We start from the raw sequence: 24,951 nt of genomic DNA, 5'->3' as shown, positions 1-24,951 counted from the left end.
GTATAAACCAGTCCAAGTCGGTGCATGGAGAACAGCAAATATTTAAAAAAATCCAAGTAGTCCAATCTAAATTCACCATCTAGATTCTAGATGCACCTGGTACATCGCCAACAGGAGACTGCATCAGAACTATGAAATAAAAACAGTGAAAGAAGTTGCCAACGATTTCTCCAAAACATACACGAATAGGCTTAATTGGCTTACGAATCCATTTGACCGCCAATGGATTCGTATGCCAATTAAGCCTATACGTGTACCTTCTGGTCAACGACGTGACAACGAGAAGATTAAAGCGTTGCAAGTCCTTGGATCTTCAATTTAGATTTAACTAAACAAAAATATTATAAAAAATTATAAACAAACGTCATGGAGGTGCCACCGGGTAGCAACTTCCTAATCTCAAAAGCGAACCGATTTGATAAATATTCAGTTGCATAGATGTAAATAAAAATTGACAACAAAAAAATATTTTATTTATATTTCGAATTCGCACCTAAACTATGTTAGGAATATGCATATGACGGACCACTCATATGCTGGACCATCAACAGAGGGCGCTGTACGGACGGGCACTACCAACTGCAGGACTTGCATCACCAACTGAAGTATCGAAACCGACGAGGAGACTTATGCAGATCCAAGCGACGGATGTGCCCGCATACCGAGCTCAACACATCTATAGCGCGCTCTGCCGACTATACTACTTACTATCGAATATATATATAATATATAAATATTCGTATGTATTGAAATATATTATATATCAATACAAAGTCCATATTAGTGTTGTTTCTAACAAACTAACATAACCAAAGTAACTTAACTACTTGGCGGGCTAATTTATATTTTGGTGATTTATTGTTGCAATAAATATTATTATTTAAATGTGTGTAAATTACTAATTTTATTATTGTCCACTTAATCAATAAACATAGATATAATCAAAATATTTTTTTTTAATGAATAATTTGAAAAAAAAATCCAAACTGCATAGGTTTATTTTTTTTTTGTTCGTATTGGATTTGTGGTACAAACGAAAATATTCATGAAATTTAGTGAATCTTTGATCACCAATATTACATAAAATGTAATTTCCAAATTTTCAGAAAACTAGATGAATAATTACATTCCTTTAAAAAAAATTGATTAAGATTAACAATTATAATCATATTATTATTGCAACAAGGAAGAGGAGAAACAAGTACTTATATTTATTTCTTGAAAAAGAAATAGAATTTTCAAAAAGGATTTTAGATTAATAGACAATTAGATTAATATTAAAAAACCAGTTAATCATTAAATATTACAATAGGAAATCAAACACACAAATTGTATATTTTTTTAGTCTTTTTATTAAATAACATTATTTTTGTATCTGGAGGCACATACAAACGAAACATAAATATAATGATCATCAGTAAACAGACAGTTCTTTGATATAGATAGAAATATATAGAGAGAACAGAAAAAAATGAACATCAGAAAAAAACGACGAATATTTATAATTGTGAAATGTTTTCTTCTTCATCTACATCTTCTATAGCATTAATACTAATTATTCTTTCAATATTTATCTTCGAGGATTGGGATTCGCTACGGAAGTCGAGAATAATAATGGAACAGAAAAAACGCAAACTTTAATTCGCGTTGGTTGTAGTTTTTATATAATCTTGTACCTACCACAAGAGTAAATGCATATAAAATCTTCAACATTAAGTACACGTTTCAGTTAAATATATCTCGTTATTAAGATGGGGAAAAAATACATACAACGGTTTTACTTGCATATTTCTTTTTTTTAATTTAATTGACAGTAGAACTGCTTGAAAACACTAAAAACGAGAAATAAAACCGCTTTTCGTTCGTATGGATGGAATTTTAGAATTACAATGAATTCAAAATTTAAACTAATATTGCTAATATTTCACGCAAGGGGGAATTACTTCTAGTTAAACATTTAGAATTCTTCAATATTCGCATCCCCACAAGTCCGAACCAATGACGATATATTTATTGTTTAAATATTATTGCGTTTACGAATAGCCTTTAAAAAAAATCGCAATGAAACGAATTTCTTATTATCTCGCTCATTCGACATTTTTTTTTATATTTCACATTTAAATATTTTCTGTTCATGGACCCTACGATTTTAAAATTCTCCAAAAAATCTAACATAAATAGATTGTCTTTTTTTCAATATAAAATTAAATATTTTTGCTACCAGCCAATATATTTTTTCCACTCTTAATTTCATCATCTCAAACTATCAATTTCAGATCAACAAAACAAACGCGATTAATATAATCTAAGTAAGATCATTTCATTTAAGCGTCATCTAAAGAATATAAGTAAGAAACAAACAAGAAAAATTATAATTATTTTTTGTGTCTTAAAACAAGCGGCGCGGCACTCACTACTCGAAAAATTCAACAGTATTTTTACAGTAATAAATATGTACATACATATATTATATATATTATTCATATTTTTTAATAATCATAATAATAATATTATCCATTAACTCTCGTCTTCTTTTCATCTGTTTTTACAAAAATATAATAATAATCAACACATTTGTTATATCTAGTGAGGAAATGAAATAAACATTTGTATAGATTTTTTTGAGCACCACAAACTTATTCCAGCTTGAAATGTATCTAATTCATATATAAAAAAAATATCGATATTTTCCAAAAAAGGATGCCCATAATATTAGAGAAATCACAAAAATATATGGCAAGTTTAATTAACTAACCAAGAAATTTAAAACAATATGTAATGCAAACATATTATCTCTTCAAATTTATATTGCGTAAATTAATGGTTGTAATTAATAACTAAGTAACAGCCGATATTAATAGTATCTTTGTTCTTATGATGTATGTATTCTTTAGAGAGGTAAGTAAAAGTGTTTGTGTAAATCGAATATTCTGTAAAATTCGACTTCGTTGCTGGGAACAGAGGAACCTCTTACCATCTATAAAAGTCAAAAGATAACATATGCAGGGCAGCTTCGATCGTTGTTTATCAAAAACAAAATTACTTTAAAAAAAATGTAATGTTTCCTCTCCTCAATGCGGGATCTTCAATGTATGTATTTAACGTGGCTGTTGTTGTTGTTGCTGTAATTGTTGTTGCCTGCCGTTAGGAGGCAAATGTAGTGTTCTATTTCCCCTTAAGAGAAAAATAATATTAGTATTGTGTTGGAATTTTGTGTAAAGCGATATTTACCTGGTTCTTCTGTTCCTGAAAAACTTGTCGTTTTGGTTGAGGCTGTGCTGTCTAGAAGGCGGTGATCTAAAAGGTGTCGGCTGTCCTCTGCCAGTTACTATTCGTGTATCTGCTAAAGAAATACGTAAAAAAATGTTATTGGTATACTGCTCATTTAGTAGAGTGTAAAGTAAATAAGCACTTACTTTGCATTGAATATGGTAATCCCTGATAAACTATTGGCTGCATTGAAATTCTTTGTGACCGTTCTATGTGCGTGTCATTAGCGGGTGTCGGCGATCTACTAGATCTATTAGTGACCGGAGTACTTGCTTTGATATTGTTCATCTAGCGAAGCAACGAACAAACGATGAACATATGAGAATATTGACAAAAACAGATAGAACCAAGTATTTAAGGATAAAGACTACTTACATTTCTAAACATCATTGGTGAGTAGTTCGATTGAGGTTGGACCATCGGCGGAGTCTCTGGCGTACTACGATGATACATTCCCTGATTGTTGTAGTTCGCAACGACGGTCATCGCCGGGGAACTGTTCTCTGTGCTGCTCTGACTAGACTTGTGCTCATTAAATTTCCCTTTGAGAGATGCCTGCTGCTTTCCGAGCTCCAATTTGTTGTTACAAGCACCGCCGCTTATATTCATTTGCGCCATATTCTGAGACAACCCGGTCTGATCGAAAACTGGGTATTGAGTATTTGATGCGGAATTGATACAGCTGTTCGGAGTCGGTACGTTCGTAGGGTAGGCGGCAACATTGTGTGCAGGATACACAGAGTTCGGATACATCTGACCGTGCTGCTGAGTGTACATGTTGGGGTATATCACTGGATTGGATTGACTAGGTGGGTACATTACTGGAACCGAATGATGAGAATATATTTGTCCGACTTCTGCGTTCTGCGCTTGTGGAGGAGGTAGGTAATTGGGTGGGTACGAAATAAATGATCCCTGTTGAGGAACGGGCACGGTGAATCGTGGTGGCTGGGCGTTCATCGGAGGCGGAGTGTTCTGATAATAAGGCAATGAAGGCTGGTTCCAAACCTGCTGTTGATATGTCATATGTTGCGACGGCACGTTTGGATCGTAATAGTTGGCAACCTCTGCTCCTTCCAACCTGCTATCATAAGGAACGGGTACTTGAGTGGTGTATGGTGCAAACATAATGCATGGCTGTTGATACATGGGCTGGACGTTGTTATCAGGATTGTAGGTTTGCCCGAAAACCGGGTATTGCAAGGATTGGGGCGCAGCATGAGGTTGCATCGCTTGCTGCGGTATGTTGACTTCGTAACTGAAGCTCCTGGGCGGCGGTGTTGGCGGAGTTGTTGGAGTGTATGGTAAAATTGGACTAGTCGCAATGTTCGTCTTTTTAATCGGCGAAGATCTCGTGCGTTTCTTCGGAGATTGCGCTCTCTCGCGGATGCTCTTTGTCGGCGATGGGGGAGGTTTCGAAGCCGATTTCAACTCTGGAAGTGGATTTTCTGGATCGAAAAGATAAATAGATCCGTCCTGATTCGTCATCGGTTTTCCTGTCTGCGGATTGATTATAACGCTTCCTTTCGGAACGCTGTTGATATTCGTAACAGCCCACACAACCTGGCTGTTATCAGAATCATCATGATGTAGATCACTGACATTGGTGGCAGTGCTATTGGTGGAATCTTGTCGATTCGAATCTCCAGACAAATAAGGTGTTGACGTCGGTGAAGGGGTAACTGACTCGGATCTTTGTGACTGAGTCTTATAACCAGAACTGGAAGGACTCAAGCGCCAAACGGAACTTAAAGCTGAATCTGCAAGTCCATCATTAATTCATAATCCTAATTATATACACAAGAACTTGCCTTGTTTTGTGAGCAGCCTAGGCCCGGCGCTATGCGTCGACATCATACTATCACCGCGCGGCAAGACCACACCGTATCCACCAAAGCTATAACTCTTGGCCACGCAAGGCCTGTGCGTCTCTTCGCCAGTCTCTTCAGACTGTACCTTGAGCAATCGACCTGTCGACCTTCCATTCATATGATACTCCGAGTTGTTCTTGTAACGCATGACGCTCTCGCCTTCTGTGCTGTACCAATAAATTTCGGACCAAGTCAGATCGTCAGAAGACCCGCAATTGTGCATCTGCAAATTTAACAAATATTAAAAGTTCTAAAAAAAATGTGAGCTTGCGCAGTAAAATAACGCACCTCCTTGTTAAAAATTCTTCGTCTTACTTTCTCATACTCCTCCTCCCTCTCCTCAAAACTCTTACTACGTTTGCTTTCCATGCTAGATTGTCTCTCCGGGGACTTAAAATTATAATCTTCAACACTATTTGAATCCCTTTTAAGGATTGATCGGCGCGGCTCTTCGCTGAAGACGATGTCCTCCTTAATGTGATGCTTGAACTCAACGTCAGGTATCCGAGTATTCTTGGTCTTGTTGACTACCACGCATTTACCAGATGGTTCTATGTTATGATCCATTCCGAAGTAAGCTGCGCAGCGATGGACCAACATGCGCTGGTAGCTCGACATGGGCGGAAATTTGTAATGCGTTTTTCTATGTAAAAAAAAAGGTTAATATATTATAAAATAACAATATAAAATATTGATAACTTACCCGCTGTCTTTAGCTAATTGCGTTAATTCTTCTTCTATTCGCAACATAAGAGCTCTATCTTTGGCGTTTCTATTTAAGGTTTCTGGTATAAATTTTTCTAAATCGACACCAGTTGTATCTGTGTACTGTTCGGAACTGTTATCTACAATCGAGTTATTTGTAAATATCTACAATGCGTGAATTCATAAATAATGTTACCTCTACTCAAGCACGGAGAGTTGGAGGAGCTACCATCGAAGCTCCCTTGCGAAGAACTCTGTTGTCGCAACTTTCCTCTAACGTTGTCTCTGTTAACAGTCAATAATGTATTTACTGTAGCCGTGTTGTTATTATGACTCGTAATGCTAATGTTATTATTGTGGTTTCGTTCTTTATTCCTGGTGCAGCTACTGGAGCATTCGCATTTGGTGACGTTACTAGTTTCCTGGACAACAACCTCGGTCTTCTGCCGATTATTGAATCGCTCCAGATTCTGTTTGTTCAGCCTATTCACATTCAGACTGGTAGCATCTAGTTCGGTAAATTCGGTTTTGTGGTCGGATGTGGGTGATGGTACGATTGTAGTCGTGGGAGAAAGGTTAGGCGTATGGCAAGGGGAATTACCTTTGCTTATCGGAGGGCTTAAGACTAGAACAGGTCGTAAAGGTGATGACGGAGGAATAGGAGATTGAAGGGAATCGTCGATGCATTGAAGGTCTGCTGAAGGAGTTAGCTTGATGCACGGCGAGTTTAAAGCAGTGGGCGTGGGCTCCCGGGGCGGAGACGTTTCCTCCCTCATGGCATGGCTCCTTCCCAGCACCTTTAGCTTAGAAATATTCTATTAACACATACATAAAAAAGAATGTTAATTTCTCTGAAAATTTCATGGAAATAGTGTTTTGCTACTAACGCGTACTCTTGACTGTTGTGGCACGCTCTCGCCTGATTCCGATTGGCCCTCCATGTTTGACGAAACGCCTCTCTGTTGCATTGTTGCTGTTAACTAATACTCCTCTGTAATAAAAACCTTTAAACAAATTTAAAATAAGTCTCCCTCTTCTCAAAAAAACTATTACATAAAATTTATTACTTTATAAATATTATAATTAATTTAAGTTAATAAACTATGTATATGGATACCCTGCATATATAACATAACTATTAATAAATTTAAAAGATTTGAACACATTTTTTTTAGAAAAATATATGAGGATAAATTACAAAGTACTCAAAATCTAGCATTTGTAGCTAATAATAACTCTTTTCTATTTCATTTTCGATAGTTTAGTACATAAATCGTCCATAAAAATACTGTCCCTTACAGAATTTCAACTTTCGTAAGCTGTATAAAAATAAATACTATTTATTAAGCAAAATACATTTCAATTTGCTAAATAAATAGTATGTTCTTTTAAATTGGAAAATATTGAAATTGCTCTCGTAGAATAAATTACATTCTGTAATCTCGAATCAATAATCTCGAATCTCAAAGTCCATGAAAACGCAAAATATTTAATAAATAAAAGTTCTTACAAATTTCAAAATTTTGCATGTAAACCTGTTTTTAAAGAATCGTTAATCTAAGTATTAAAAGGAAATTAATTTGCTTTGAAAACGTCTGTACTATTAACATTTCAAAGGGTTCCTAGAGTCCATATATCGTGCTCATACGTACACACTTACAAACATGTAACTTGTTGAACATGTTGTACCTTACCAAAATATTTATTAGTTAATTAATTCAAGCCTCCTTCTACAAAGCACAAAATTATCTGCAAATTGCTTTCAATCTCTCCATCCATACGTGTGTGATATATTGCAAACTGAATCAAAGCGCGTCTGCACAGCGCACGATTTAATCCTGTTTATTTCGTATTAATATAATCTAATGATGCAAACACGGCATAAACGAATGTCGCTGCACGCTTCAACAATTAATTTGCTTTTAGCTTCAATAATTTAAATGTAAGTTAATTTATTTTCTAAAGTATATATGTTTCAAAAAAATATTAAGTATTGTTTAATGTTTATTAATAGTTTAAATTAGAAAGATATAAATAAATAATAACAATTAATTATATGTAATAACTTTTCATACATATACAAAGACCTATTGACTGCAGTCCTTCCGCCCAGTTTATAGTATTTATAAAGGACATAGTTTTCCAATAACTCCATTAAGGATTATTATAATACTCTGTAATCTATGAAATAAATTTATATGGTTACCAATTCAAATGACTGTTTTTCATACATTCTGCTGATAAAGATACATTTTTGCGATGCATATGAAAGGGCATGCATACATTATGCAAAACTGGTCACGATCATAAACATACATACATTCGAAGATAAAATCGTTATTCATTTTACCTATTTCTTTCGAGTTCCATAGGTAAACGATAAAAGGAAGTATGTTGACAGGATTCTAAATAGCAATTAAATATATCCACCCACCTGAAACAAAAGAAAAAATAATAATTATAGTAAAGTATTACAGTTATATACAATAAGATACATGTGTCTCATCAGTTCTACTCTTCATATTTATACAATTTAGAAAATTAAAACGAATGGATGTCAGGCGTATCAACTATTAAGAATTAAGTAATTTACTATAACGAACAGTTGCCAGTCATTAGTTTTCATGGAATTTGATGACACTAAATTGACAGCTAAAATTGCACGCTGTGCTGTCAATATACCAACTTAAATTAATGTATATCTCTATATTCGCATATTTTAGATACAATATAAACGCAATATTTAATGAAAATTGAAGGACCGTCTATTAAGATTGTAAATCACTTAAAAGAAAAACCTCTTAACTAGTTCCGGTGATAACGGTGATTTGAAACAAGTCGCTAATCGAAAGTTACTATTTTTACGATGGCTCATTAATTAACGACAGGAAACGTTTCTCTCCATAAACGAGTTATCCATCTGATTTATCGTCGAGTTGCGAATAATAAAATGCAAAACATAAATTGATGCCCCATTTACAATGAATAGGAGAGAAAATCATTCACCTATGTTATCCGACTTTAATGTCGTCCAGGAAGTTATTGAAACTATTAATAAGCAAATAGCAAACTTATACAAGTAAATTGTGCAATTAATCGATTATGCAATTAATCTTAATTAAGTAATTTTTAAAACAAATAAAACAATAATTTAAATGTAGATATAGAGGGAAGAGGTATTTTTATGTCTTTTGGTTTTTGGTTCAGATATAAAGCACGAGAGATATAACTGTGTACTTTTCCAATAGCACATGGCGCATATGATTAAACAGGACGCTAAACGCGATGTATCGATCCGTGGCACATTGCCCTATATTCCTGTAGGATCTGGGGGACCGCAGTTGGCAGCGCTGCCCTACGCTTCTCGAAATCCCTTCGCCTCTGCAGGGTCGACGACTGGGAAAATAAGAAGGTCGCCAAAAACTTTATATGTTAACCCATAGCATTTATGAACCATTACAGCAATAACAACACAACCTACAAGAATCAACACGAAACATGTTGCCCGTTATTACTATCCTTATTTTTTATATTTTAAGGTAAATAGATTTAGTGAAGAATTACTTTCTGTGAAGATGAAAAATAATTCTTTAAATTTTTTTTAGCAAGCACAAACTTTTTTTTTAATTAAAAATATATAATTTGCCACTTTGCCTCAAAAACCTAACCTTAAAAAGATACAGTTTCATATTCAATCAACCACTAAAATATTTTAAATAACTTAAAATGTAAATTATCTGTTTCCACTTAACTTAAAAATATATTAATTACGTTTGCATTAAGCTAATTATATTTAAATGATTGAACTATTTCATTTTAAATTACAGAAATAAATCAGGTTTTTATGTATACACCGGATTTAATATGTAAGCGTAATAAATATGCTAAACGACTATACCAAAGTGTACCCTCCTCTTTTGTTGAGAGACGGTGGTGGTTTTCATTTAAGACCCTACGTAAACCACGGTCCTTATCTACCTTGAATACAAATTCCGCCTTCCGGGAATACGTTTTCTTAATATGATAAGTGAAAATATATTGCTGCGACATCAAAATCTGTCTGAAAGTACAAAGGAAGAGGTCAAATCCCCGCGACGTTAAACTTAGACAGGAGCTTTATCCTAAGCAGATCCTATTCAGCCCTACCTCTCCTTCTTCCTAAAGTTTTCAATCCCCCCAACCGTTTCCAAGAAAAACCGAATCCTGTTAGAATAATTATTGTTTTCTAACAATTGCGACGTTTAATTTGATTGCACCAAATTTCTTTAATTGATATTATATACCCCGCGCATCCACCAGAATAAATCGATTGGGATTGCATTATTATTTAATTAATGCTAATAATTTATAATTATATTACTAATATAAATTTAACATCATTATATGGTGATTTATGTATGACATGAATACAATTACTTCTCAATTTGAAAGAAATCATATATAACAATAACTAGATTAATTTTATTATAAAGTTACCTATACAAATATAACCTTAGTTAAACATATTTTAACCATTTTTTGTAATAATCAAAAGTTTGGAATTCCAAAATTAGTTTTGAGCAAAATTGAAATATTTCATACAAATAAAACCTATGTAAGGTCAGATTTTTACCGGGGCCCGCTGAGGAGGGACGTCATTTAACATTTTAACTCACTAGAACACTAAATCAATGAGAACCATGAGCTTGTTTCTTTGCAACGAGACGGTTCCATCTGGGAGTTTGTGAGGACCATTGATCTTGAGTACGAAAGTAACCTAACCTAATACGAACTTTAACTAAACCTAACTCAACTTTATTTTACATTTTTAATGCAATCTCAAATCTAGTTTTGGGTAATTCAAACTGCAGAACACTAGTTCTGCGTATCCAATGTACATAAATCATGATTTCATAAACGTAAAGCAGTATCCAAACAAATTAAAATGCGGCAGTTCGCTAAAGGAATGCTTGTATTTTGCTTTCGTAATCCTTCCATCCTTCGAACAACAGACTCACCTCCAGTACGTGACTCGTTAAAGTCGAGATTTATCTGTATTTCTTTAACCTTATTCGGCAAAATCGGCAACGTGTTAATCCCGCAACGGAAGTCATCTAAATTGACTCAGCTGACGATCGTGAGGTCCCATTGTGGCGAGGAAGGTTTTAATTAATTTTAAATTTGCAGTCGAACATTTTACGAGGATCCTTTCATTGCGCGAATTAATTGAGAGCATCTTTTTATTTGTGTGTAGTGCTCTATTGTTCAAGTAGGTGCATATTGGAATAGTTTGGATAATAAAGTTCGTTTTGCTCAGAACTCCCTTCAGAGTATTAAATCGCATTATCATAATAATAAATCAAGCTTCCTTCTTTATTTTCTCTTTCTATAGTACCACAAATAAATGGCTTTTTTTCAATACCATTTTTATGCAGAATGGAAATGGAAAAGTTGTGGGGCAAATTCATTTATCTTTGTAGAAATACAGGGGGCGGCAAAAATTGAATTTACATTAATTACGTTCATAATTCATCTTCGATACTTTCATTATTTTTATTACAAATTAATTTATAGACAATATCATATAATGTATATAAAATTTGGAAATATTCTACGAAATGGTATTTCCGTTTAAAAATATCTATAATTAATATTTTTATTCTAAATAATGATCACATAGTTATTAAAATTCTTTACAATTAATATCGCCTTATAGATTTTTTTAATTAACTGAATGAATATAGAACAACGTTATCAAAATTAATTTTAATATCCAATTATCTATAATTTATTAAAATTTAATATATTTTTAATTATTTATGAAATGATTCGCAAATAATTAACAACAAATGTTATTCTCAAATATTATATAACTTGTCTTTGATATAGTTCCATTAAAAGTAGATGGTTCATTTTAACTTGGTATTAAGTTAATGAAACTTGATGACTGTTAAGTGAAAAAAAATAATCAATTAGTATACTCTAAAATTTATGTAGATCTAGAACATACCATGAGGAACAACAAATAAATAAAATATAAATTATCCAAACGTTAAGATTAGAAGTCAATACACCAATACTTCATATAGTACGAAAAATCGATTCCGGAATAATCGAGAAACTAAATACAATAGAAATAAACCATACAAAATAACTGTAAAGGAAAAAAACGATTATTTATGAATTAAAAAAAAATATTTTTGTGTATTTTTTTCAATTTGCTCAATTAAAATTTAGATTGTTTTAAAAATTTCAAACCGGGCGCACTATGCAAATTATGTTGAATTTCAAATGATAATTAAATAAAATACAATCAAAATCATCATCAAAATGTATACTTTTAGTACAATTTAAATAATTATTTTTTTTATATAATAATTACTATAGAACTGATAACACTTTAAAGTTGTTCAAATTCAAGTTGATGTATATTTCGTGTATCTTGTGTATATCTATATACTTAGTAGATTAGTATATATCTTACAGCAACAGATATTACTATAGTCGAGTAAAAAATAATGTAAGTTAAATTATGACAAAGTTAAAGTTTTATACTGTAAATTCTAACATACGTAAATTGTAGTAAATTCATTGATAGTTAATTATATTTGTTATACAAATAATTATTATTTTTACCTATAGGACAATTAATAAATAAAATTACATATATTACAAAAAATATAAGGAAATGATTATTTTGATAATCATTTCCTTATTATTTTGTAATTACATTTGCTACGCAAATGGTCACTTTTTTCTGCTTTGTCTTATTTGGAGAATAGATTAAATACAAACAAATCATATGTAAATTATTCACTAAAATTAATGTTTGACATTTGTTAGGCAAATAATAACTTACATGTATTACTTCTTGTAATAAATTATTACGCAGATAAAGGATATTAATTAATAGTTTCAAATAATGTTTTTGCAAATATTAAATCAGAAATAAATGTTTAATAAAATTTATAATCAAATTTTACTTTCGTTTAAATATCTTTCTTTTGTTACTTGACCTAAACTATTTGGCCAATAAATGAAATAAAAATATAGTATGAAAATATAAATTCTATTGAATTTCTAATCACCTAAATCAAAATATTAATTCAAAATATTAAGTTCTTACTTATTGCATTAAAATATTAATTTACTGATAAAGTAAATGGATATACAGTTAAATTATGATATGTTAATGACAATTTTGTTGAATTTCTTTCAATAATAAATATGGATGTTTTTAATTCCATGTAGTAATCATATTTAGTTAATGTTATTTTTCTGCTTTGTCGCATTTTACTAATAAATAAATTCATAAATCGTTTGGAAATTTATCAACAAAAATCAATTTAATAATATGTGCTACACTAATAGTTACTTACAGGTACTATTTTTTACACTAAATGATTATTTCGCGGATAAAGAGAACATTTTGACCAGTTTAGTTCAAACGAATAAATCACTTGGAATTTTATTGTTGTTGTTATTTATGGTGAAAGATGTGTTCTGGTTTTAGTTATACTGTAGTTTTGTAGTATTACATGTTATTTTGTCTGCGTGAATGCGGAGAGAAGGCGCGCGTCCCCGTCGGAGCCTCGCGAAATAATAAAGCGCTGAAAGCTGTGCGCCGACCATTTAAATGGATCGAGAACAGAGAAAGCGTCGACGTCGCAAGCTTCCAACCTCCTCTCGTGTGTTCCACTGAACTTGAATTACAACAACCCAACGTCACGACCCACACCTACCAACAACACGAACATTAAGGTCGTCCCAATACCTTTACTTTCATTTCCAAGTTACGCGAGCGAAATTCAGGCGAAATCGTTAAGCCGATCGCATAATATGTATATAGCCACACTACCATAACGATACAAGCAAAGCTCATGATGACTCACGAGGTCGCTTTCATTTCATGGTTATGTATTTATTACTTTGTTTATTTTTTATACTTGAAAATCGATAGTTTTAGTTTTTGAACGCACCCTTTGCAATTATCGATAACGACAATAATCGAAGGTAAGAGGAAAAAAAGCGTAGGAATAATAACGGCCGCAATGCATGTAATTTGGCACAGCTCCCACAATGAATTATTCAAATTGCGAGAGCTTTAATCTTCATTGTCAAGGCCGAAGCGTGCACCTAGGAAACAATGCAAGGATAATAACAAAAAAATGTTTCAACCGACAAACTGGTGAACGAAAATATTATTTCTGTTTGCTAGACATGCTTGCTTTTCTTTTCCTATTTCATTTGGAAAGATTATCGTTCTGGGCAGCAATTTCAATGATTCTGCATATCAAATGCCAAAAATTACATGTGGAAAAAACAAAAGTTTAAAAGGTCAAATACAGACACTGAAACATTTTCAGGGTAATTGTGCAAATTTAATAGTGAACCAAAAAAAAATTAATTTGGTTTTTGTTATTTTATTGCAGTCATTTAAAATATTAAAATGACTATTGCAATTCAATAAACAAGATATTGGTATTTATAAAATAAAAAATAAGAACGAATTTATATGAATTTAAAATATAGAAGATTCCACTAATTACGGTTATGTTCTCCTAATCAAATATTATGTAATATCAGTAAATATTGTTTTCATATGAATATTTTTCGGTTTATTTGGCATAATGAATGAAATCTGTAGAAAAACCAAGTGTACATTGTATTTTATGTTATGTTTTACTTTTCGTTCTGAAAATTTAAATAAATTAATATTACTTTAATGATAATTTCAAAGAAATGATAAAAGTAAAATAATTTGTTCAAGTTCTAATATATAAAAATAAAAACTTAAACGAAATTAAATATTAAAGTTTAATTAAAATTTCATTGCAGTTTTCTAAATATATATTTAAAAAAAATTCTAAAGTCGATAGCCATTTAGAAGATGTTATTTATTTAGAAATATTTAAAATTTCAACCATAAAATATATAATTAATACTGTATTTTCAACATTACTTTACATGAAAAATATGTACCACAAACCGTGCAGCAGATAAAATTTAGTAACTTTTAACTTTTGTACCTAATGAACAATAAGAATAACTTATATGGTTCTTTTAATAATGTTGTTAAGGTTACGATATTATTTCAACACACAATTTTGACATATTTTACATGCGATCAATTCCATGTTAATGAGATTAATTACAAAATAGAAGGACACTAAATTAAAATTAATTTGTGCTTACCGCGATTAGTTTAGTTCTGCTAGTTTAGTTGTTATACAAAAAAAATAGCTCAGTTCATTCAGAAAGCAGAATTATAGAATCTTTGAAAATTAAATATTTATACATATTGGTAAAATAAACAATTTTTTTGCTTCACTATGATTATATATTAATGAAAACAAAATAACTTAGAAAATGAGAACATTGACGTTTATTTGCAATGTACAAAATTCTTAGATATATTCTAAATATGAAATAATCACTGTTACTTTAACTGTCCATAAAAAATTGCATAATTAAACAGTATTCCCTCCTACATTGCAACATATAATATCTATGTTATTAAGTGCCATCCTGGAAATAATTTATACAATGAGAATAACGGTTATTTTCAAAATAAATAAAAAAAGGGTGGATATTTTTCACCTAAATTAAATATATTGTTGATTGCTGCAAATAATTTATTTGCTTTATATTTTAGACGATATTATTTGGAAAGGAATTGCTGATTAATAATGAATTAATTTAAGTAGTTAGTAGTTCATATGAAACAAATTTAATTGATTTAATCAAGCAAATAAAAAGACCATACAGACCTGGAAAATTAATTATTTATTTAAAAAAATGCAAATAAAAACTATTGGAAATGAATTTATTGTATTGTTGAAAGTACATCAATTTGAAACATATCTTTTTCAGTATGCATTGAAAGCGATTTTTTCAAAGAGTGTTAATAAATATCCAAAATATATTAACCAAAATGCTACAATTTTGAGCTCATAGCATAGATTTTGTGTGTTCATTTGTAAATGTAATTAACATCATAAATATGTGAATATAAAGCAATGTATTCTACAGAAAACTTTAGTAATAACAAGTTTTCAAAATATAATCATTTTCCAATTATAGACGTATTAATTTGTTTTCAGCGCTGAATTGGAATGCAATAATCAAACAATGACTTGTTATTCGAAACTTAATCAAACCTGAAATATGCGTGTTCGTTGTATGTTTTTAGAACGAATCCAGTTGAGATTGATTTAAGTCCTGAAGCGTCGCGATTAGCGCTTTACAAATTACCTGGAATTAATTAGAAGGCGTTATGATAAATCCTTATCAGAACGGCGAAATCGCGCGCTCACGTGACTAGTTTCTTTGTTCCGAGAAAATGTGAGAAAGAGAATGACCATAGAAGTGTTTGAATGGTAAAGAAGTAGAAAGAGAGAGAGAGATAGAATACGCCCACATTTGTTGCACGAATTAAATCGAACTGCGATGATGATGAGTCACAAATTGCCAAGGTCAGGCAGGGCTTAAAGTGATGATAACATTTGAAGGAAAAGGGCGGGAGGGAGAAATCCGCAGAAATCGGAGCGCCGTGATTCGCCCTCCACCTTCTTTTTTTTTTTCGTAATGTTTACTTTACCTTAATGCGATGGATTGATTAATTCTAATAATAAAAGCGGGACCTTTCGACGCTCCATTCTTCGAAGTATAACGTCCTTCTCTTTTATCAATTTTAATTCCCTTTTTTTAATACTTTTTTTATAGATGATGTTATTCGAATTCGAACAAACTTCCTTAACTACTTCTTCCAGGTATTTTATATAATGTATTTCTTTACATATTAATAAAAGTAAATTATTTTCTCTTCATAGAATACATTATTTGATCTCAATATATTAATTATATATGCAGATTATAAACTATTTCTCATATATCTTATATTTATTTAATTATCTCTACGATACACTGTGTTCACAGGAAAACCTATAAATTGAAATATATTTAAGTTACTCATGAAAATATTTGGTACAATTTACAACAAAAAGTTATATTTTAATAAGCAAATAAAATTGTTGGTAAAGTTTTGAAGCAAATATAAATAAAAAATATATTAATAAACCAATTATATATTTTATAATAATAATCTTTATTAGTCACAATTGTAACCAAAGGGCTATCGACCTAAGTCTTTCCGCCCTATATTTTTTTTATTAATCTATCTTTAATTTAATTAAATTAAAATTTGCATAATTTAAAATTTACTCTAAACAAATCTTAACTCAATTATCAAATAATATCCAATTTTCAAATTTCAATTTTCGTTTTAAAAGTCTTTATTAAAGGATTTTTTGCCACACTTACATTCGATAGAAAATCAATTAATCTTCAATAAAGAAATACAGACTTTCTATTTATTGAATTTCTTGTGTTTAATAAAACATATAACCTGTATATTTATATTAATTTTTAGTATGTTTATATTAAATATATTAACATTTATTGCACTCAGCTTAACGTATCAAAAACAAAATGAATTTATTAATTAACCATCTGCATAGAGCATTATCTTTATTATAAATGTATTAATTTATATTGTAAAAACCGGTAACCGCTGTAGATATTATGGTTTCAAAATGTTATTTAACTGAGTCATTAAATACAAAATAAGGTCGGGAATAAAGACTTAGGTTGATAACGATTTGGTCGGAATTAATAAAAAAAATATAAGAAATCAAAAAATCATTAACAAATCATAGATATTTAATGTACAATGAAAATACAACTCACTTAAAGCTTGTTAATTAAATTAAAATTAATTAGATAATAATAAAAAAATATCGTTTCTGACAAAACCATGTAAATTAGCATATATATTTTAAATTATTCGAATATAAATTATATAAATATTTACTAGATATATTTGTATAATTATTGTTAATTATATCAGTAAAACAATATCATTTCTACTAACGATTGATATTGAATGAATTTATTTAGATATTAAAAAATATGTGCATATTTGGTTTTGCAAAATAAGGCAAACATTTTCATTGACGACAGCTAAAATGGAAACTTTTTTTACACGCGATTAGTTTGTCTTATTTGCAAGTCGTGCTTGAAGTTTCAGGGCCACGGGCGACCTTTAAGACGAGATATTAATCACGAAAAAAGAACAGAAACGAAAGAAGAAAGAAACGCGTGGGTGGCGAATTTCATAAAATTATTTGCACGCACACGAGTATATTCCATAACAAATAGAAACTGTCGTAAGTATTCTAGGCTTTTAATGATTGAATCACATGTATTTTTCAGTTTCTTACAGTATCGAAGAATGCATCATAAGTACTTTGTAATTTTCTTGAACTTTTAGTTATCAATCTAAATTTTTGAAGAACGTATATGCAAGTAAAGAAGATGTATATCAAATAATCGAATTTGATTGATACGCCATCTCACGAGTAAACAACAAATTATTAGGTGAAACATAATTTTAAACACAAATTTAGTATATCATAATTTGTTACGTATCACAAAGAGAAGCAATAAAACTTGTTTTGTTATTGTATAAATATCGCGTTAATGAAGAATATAATAATTTATAGTAATTAGCTATTAGCTATAATAATATTTATTTAGTACATGTTATCGAAAAATACTACAATTATGTAACATAGGGTTGTAAGATTTTTTTGATGTTACAATGATACATTTCATATTAGAGCGCAATGCACAAACAACTCGGTAATCAAAATGCAATTGGATAAGTTCTTTAATTAACTGCTTTTAATTGGACCTGATATTTCCGTTCATAATGCGAAATGCTGATGTTGATTTCCAACAAAGTTTTACTTCGAAAACAAACTAAGAGAAAAAGGAGTGTTTCTCTCCCATTCAGTAAAATAATTTCATATTAATTGCGGCTTCCATTTCCATTTGACATGAAGGTAATATCCGTTTAGACACTAATTACAATCGAAATTATTTTAATAATTAAAATCAACATACGTTAATGAATAATGAATAAATGAATAAAAATATGTACACTAGGTCCTCTTTTTATGCGTACTTTTTTTTATGGTTTGAAGTTTGGTTTTGAAGTTATGCGGTTTTTATTTCAAGAAGCATTTTTTTAAATAACTATTATAGGCCATTTTGACACAAATTGGCAAACCATTTCATCGAAAAAGATGATAATTCTGAACTAGCATTCAAGTTTCAACGTGAGCTTCAGAATTGCATTTCTGGATATCAGGAATTGTAAAAAAAAATAGCAAAGCCATCGCAAAGTTTAATCACTGATTATATTCATAAATATTTCATTCTAAAGAAAAAATGTGAAGAAATACTTTCATATAAATATTCTGTATTTTTTTTTGTAAAATTTTTCTGTACAAATTTAGATTATATTTTTCTGAAATTTAATAAACTTGTCTATAATTGTTAACATTTTATAAAATTATGAATAAACATTTCAGAAAAAATATAGTAAGACTAATTATTTTTCTGAAATTTAATAAACCTTTTTTTATGGGATTTTCGGTATATTGTAACTCATTGATTTAGTTTCATGCGGTTTTAAAAAAATTATGGAACGTATCCTTTATTTTTATACGTGTGTCTAGTCCTTTTTTGTGCGATTTATTTTTATGAGTTTACCTGTGGAACGTATCTACCGCATAAAAAGAGAACCAAGTGTATTTGTAAAATTTCAAGAAAAACCAGAAATAATAATAAAGAAACCCAAAGTATTTCAAATCTTATATTATCAAAGTGTTGGAAAAATTCTTCCTAGACATAATTAAAAACCTAAAAATAATATTTTTTTTGGATTTATGATAAAAATAGATGAAATAGATAAATATACATATTATATAAATAAGTTTAGGAGATTAAAAACAGAGATTCTTAACTGTTATTAAGAAGTGTTCGAAAACAATTTCAAAATAGGACTAGAAAAAAAGAAAAATGTTGTTGGATTTAAAAAAAAAACAGTTAAAAAGTACATCGGGTAACCATCACATTATTTTAGAAAATAAGATAACAGGAACAGAAAGGCCTATGGCCAGTAGCCCTTTTGTAACGTTTTGTTTTTGTTTTGTTTTATGATTTTATTTATAAATAAATTTTTAGTTATTTATGTATTGTATAATACAAATTATATAAAAATAATTACTATCTGGCTTACATATAGTCAAACTGACTCCAGGATTTAAATGACTTATGATAATGACAAACATTTGTAGCTTGTAGCTTGAAATACTTTCGTTTATGGGCCTATAAAAATTCCGAAACGCCCTGGACCATTCCATGAAGTGTCACTGCGTTAAGAGTATTAAGGCCGGCCAATTACATAGAGGCAATAAAACCCGAAGAAAATTTTGTCGGCCCACCCAAAATAAGGATGGTGGACAAAATGGCAGAAGAAAATACAGGGTTGTGAATAAGCAAAATAATCCGCTTAGCCAAAAAAACGTTGCAAAAATGTATAGAATTTACGCAACCGCTCAAAAAGTTTACAAAATGTTCAACGTAAAACGGAGAAAAATTAAACTGCATTACTACATTATTTTTTATATGATAACAATCATTGCACACATATTATAAAATAAGCTATTTTAAATAAATTTGTTTTCTTTTAAGACAGAACGACTACAGTCTAAATAGACCTTTTTATTCTGTCTACATGAACCACATTGATTAAGGAACGAAATTGTCTACAATAAAAAAAACGTAATACAAATGATTTTAAAAAAATATTTAATTGTATTGCATACCTATTTGTACGATTCCAATGGAGATCTGGTCGTAAGCGTTTATCAACGATATTTGGCACAAAACAGCAATGATAATGGAAACCTCAATTAACAGAAGCAAATTGTTGCGTCGAGAGCTAGTACACAAGCAAGTGCCGAAAGGACACTTGCAAAAGTTATCTGTTACTTAACAGAGCCGCCAACCTAAAGCATTCGAAAAGGATAACCGAATACATACAATCGAAAAGAACAACTCAATTACATCCTTGTGGATGGTAGTACTTGCTACCACTTTATAATCGTGTTAAACTTTACAAAGTTAGAGCAGGTAGAGCACTTTTTATTTACCGATCCGAGGCCTTCCCACACTGTGATAAGAGCTGATAGGTCCCTGCTCGTGAAAAGTTTATAAATGTTGAATTATTTTATTTTTTGTAATTTTTATTATTTATAAACTTCTTGTATATTTATAAATTAGCAGGGTAATTCCATGTAATTGTCTATAGACATCTTTAATAGTCCATTCACTTTTTATTGTTATATTTTTTATTTTTTGCTTGTTTATATGCTCTTTTCGTTTGATTGTACTATATACTATGTGTTTATTTACTGTTTTATGCCTACCATGACATTGACTGGTTACATACAAGGTAAGGTGTGAGCTAAGTTGCACACCTCCACTCTATTATAGAGTGGAAGAATCAGAACAGAACAGTAGAGCAGTTTGTCGAATTTTATGTACTTTCCATATTTTCATGGTAAATAAATTTTATTTGGAATCACTATGAAATAGTTTTGAATAGTTTTAACATAAGCGCACAAATAAAAGTATTCTTCTATAAGCGTGGTTTACACAAAAACTAGGATCGTTTTAGAACTAGGAGCACTGTGAAAGCTACTCAGTATAAATTATCCTATCTAACGAAAGAGATTTACTATTTTTAATTGACCATAATTTAGGCCAAAGTGCTAACGACCGAAGTTCTTCTACCCTTATGTTTCGTTATATCTGGATAAATAATGTAACAAAATAATTTTAGAAAAAAAAATAGTTTATTTAATTGCAATTATGTTTAATTTTAGAAGCAAAACTGTCAAAATAAAATATATTAATATGCAATATCCAGCAATACCTCTGGTAGTACAAAAAATATTTTTCTCGTAAATTATTTTTCATACCTGAAATGTCTCCATTTTTATGCGGTTTTAATGTCCGGTTTCAATCAGTCTGGGATATTGATGGAACTGATTACTCGCACTATTGGAGGCATCGCTGTATTATAAAACTTATTTAAACAAAAATCGTTATTATAAATGAAAGATAAGTAAAAAAATACATAACACTGCCGTTAAATTATTTACAAATGACATAACAAAAATAAATATGAAACGTTTTTTTAAATGTACATTTTCAAAGAACACATCTTTGAATAATAAGTTACATGTACTTATTGTAAGTTTAATTCATATTTCTATTTCTGTAATATTTTCAATTAATTTAAACTTCCCAAATTATTAATGTAGAAAGACTTATATTTATGTTATATTACAATTATTGCATTACTGAGTTATATAATTTTAAGATTGGAATTATATCAACTTATATAATTAATTGCCGTATTAGTTATGTCCAAGAATATACGAAAAAAACGTATATTCTTAGATAATCTTTTTGTAAGCGTTTATTCTGAGACAGCACGAAAATCCGTTGCGTGCAATTTAGGTGGAACTATTGGGAAATCCTGGTCGTGCTAGTCGCTGGATCCGAGAAACCAAGGTTATTACTTAGCTCATTCTATTTCCGTTTCCACATTTCAAACCAAAAATAATAAGACGAAAAAAATAAATAAAATAATTGGCTTTTAGATCCGAACCTTTTTTTAAGTAAAGTAAGTTTATATTTGTGTGTATACATAGAATAAACATATTTAAAGACATCATTAATTACTGAATAAAAACATATCTCTCGTTTTTATTAATTTACCATATGTTATAAATAAAAGTAATTCATTAAATAATCGACAGCAATCTTTCTAATTAAGTCGTAATATTATTTATTGAAGAAGTATTAGTTAGCAATATTCAGTTAACTAACAATCAAGTTTTTCTTAGGATTTGATGTCTGATCAACTATACTGTTACTTTTACAGAATAAATACGTCATAATAACAGATACATTCACACTACAGATACTACTAAAAGATGATGATCAATAAGAAGAAAAAGCATCTAACAAATGTAAATACTACTGGTCTCATTTAGTTTAGCTTAATTCGAATTATACAAATTATTTAAAAAAAACGATTTATGAATATAAAAGAAATCGACTTTGGAATTATTCAAAAATATTCATGCAAAAATGTTAATCTGCATCGTAAAATCAAGCGTGCATTTGTACTCCAATGACGTTACATAATGCAATTTGCATTATTTTTTGCATTGCATTGTTTTTGAAATCGACCCGACTTACTTGATTATTCCCTCTTCGACAAATACACTGAACATACGTAACAAATGACAAATTAAAACAAAATATTTTTAGAAAACATTTTGCAAGAAAACCGCATGAAATGGACATTTTACAATATGAAATGTACATTGAACTACATTCCTGACTAATTGAATTGCTTCGATCTACAGAAACACAAAGCAAAATTACATTTAGTAATTGTTACTACAAATGTGATTATTTGTAATTTGATTGACGAAACTACCAAATATTAGCATCGCACGCTTAAATGAATATTATTTTCAATAAAAATGTATTGTTGCAAGACATAGTGCGGCTGCGATCAGTCCGGATTCACTATATACATACTAAATTTTAATTTAGCATAATAAAAATAAATTCTAGAAAATGAGTACAAAAAATTGTTACTTTTGGACTTCAACAATCGTTTTTGTACGATTTATTTAGTACCTCGATTAGTCCGCTTTCATATTTAAAAATGAAAAAAAAATTGATGGAATATGGTCATTACTATCGAATTATTTAAAAGTGGACACAATATGAATACATCAAAATAATATGAATCTCGTTTGACCCACATGAATGTTGCTCAAAATCGATGGATGTGGAGCATATGAATTGCAGTATTAACAATAAAGGAAAAAATGTGCGAAACCCTCGACGTCCGCACGCAAAATAAAATGTACAATAGACTGGATGGAATAAAAAGCATAACGGTGATTGAAAACCAACATTTGGAATTATAATTTTAATGTTTCATTTGAAAATCAAGGCAATTATGAATATGTAAATATCATCCTGATCCAATAGAAAACCTAATCTCGAATTATCAGGCAGTAAAATGTCAAGAGGAAAATGTCTCATCGTTAATTTCGATTTGAACCCAAAACCAAAGTTTAGAAAGATTATGAATATTTATTGATATCTATTGAAACAATATTTACTTTTTTAAAACTTAAATTTGAATTTTAAGAGTTCGATTTGAGATACAGTACGATACGGTAGTGGTATACATTATATTAGGATGCACACAAAGAACACAAATACAAACATCCAAAACACTATCACACAGATGGACGATTAAAATACATTCAAAGCGACACGAAACGTTTCAATCCAACCTACTACAAATAAACTAATGTGACAATACTACTTTTTCGTGATCCTTTAAAAAAAACATACAAAAGTACTCCTTTGTAGCTTCTTACTATTCAAAGTCGCATATCGATATTTTGCGTGTTTCTGAAAGCATTATTTGTTCAGAAATCATACTATTAATTTTGTTCAAAGTTAGACATAATGTTTCCACAAAAATAAACATGAAATTCAGTCTGATTATGTGAAAGCGAGATTGATGTACTTCTTGTTTTAGAAAAACTAACAATTTGATGGAATCGAATCCAGAAATTAAAGATAGATTCGAAATATAAATATGATTTTCAATAATAATCTGACGAAAGGGAATACCAAAAATTGCTCCTTTTGCACAAACATAGTCACCTTATTTCAGTGATTTTCAACTGGTATCATGATATAAGGTCTACCGCAGAAGAACTAAAAGTTCAAGTGTGCTATGAAATTAAAAAAAAGGTTGAAAAACACAGCTCTATTTCAGTACATTTGGTCCACTATCAGTCAAAATTAATCAGTCATTTATCAGTTGAATTACATGATTTTTATATAAAAAAGTTCTATTCAATGCAATTTAAATTCTCATTAGATAATTTACCCATATAGCGAACATGCGAAGAGTAACGAAATATCACCAAGTATAACTTAATTATATCTAGAAATTGTGGCGGAGGAACAACGAGCGATAATTATGGAAATGGAGCCGTACATCAACACGATTCCAGGCGATATTGCGCCATAGCCATTATCAGGAAACAACCTTGGCGTGACTTGAATCACTAAAGCACCCCATACAACAACCCCCTACCCC

The 24,951-nt window shown here is 30.2% G+C and overlaps 1 protein-coding gene across 5 annotated transcripts in view; it reads right to left on the bottom strand.

Annotated features, from left to right (window-relative positions):
- Positions 1-3,052: 3,052 nt before the first annotated feature.
- The window catches only part of LOC108564352 (cAMP-regulated phosphoprotein 21), a 25,450-nt gene continuing 3,551 nt past the window's right edge, over positions 3,053-24,951 (bottom strand). Inside the window, exons 1-11 of one of the 5 annotated variants that reach the window (XM_017923370.1) lie at positions 13,205-13,436; positions 8,197-8,280; positions 6,734-6,850; positions 6,043-6,661; positions 5,845-5,986; positions 5,430-5,784; positions 5,082-5,364; positions 3,646-5,030; positions 3,417-3,558; positions 3,232-3,343; positions 3,053-3,174 (exon numbers count right to left, since the gene is read on the bottom strand). In XM_017923370.1, coding sequence (XP_017778859.1) covers positions 3,099-3,174; positions 3,232-3,343; positions 3,417-3,558; positions 3,646-5,030; positions 5,082-5,364; positions 5,430-5,784; positions 5,845-5,986; positions 6,043-6,661; positions 6,734-6,814 — 3,195 coding nt within the window. In that variant the 5' untranslated portion in view covers positions 6,815-6,850; positions 8,197-8,280; positions 13,205-13,436 and the 3' untranslated portion in view covers positions 3,053-3,098. Of the gene's footprint in view, positions 3,175-3,231; positions 3,344-3,416; positions 3,559-3,645; positions 5,031-5,081; positions 5,365-5,429; positions 5,785-5,844; positions 5,987-6,042; positions 6,662-6,733; positions 6,851-8,196; positions 8,281-13,204; positions 13,437-24,951 lie in introns of those variants that run through there. The other 4 variants (XM_017923369.1, XM_017923371.1, XM_017923372.1 and 1 more) reach the window with 4 other exon arrangements.

This window comes from Nicrophorus vespilloides, unplaced genomic scaffold (genome assembly GCF_001412225.1).
Source record: "Nicrophorus vespilloides isolate i.1.1-1 unplaced genomic scaffold, Nicve_v1.0, whole genome shotgun sequence".
NCBI classification, from domain to species: Eukaryota; Metazoa; Arthropoda; class Insecta; order Coleoptera; family Silphidae; genus Nicrophorus; species Nicrophorus vespilloides.
The sequence above is the reverse complement of the archived record's forward strand: the minus strand, read 5'-3'. Positions and strand labels throughout refer to the sequence as shown.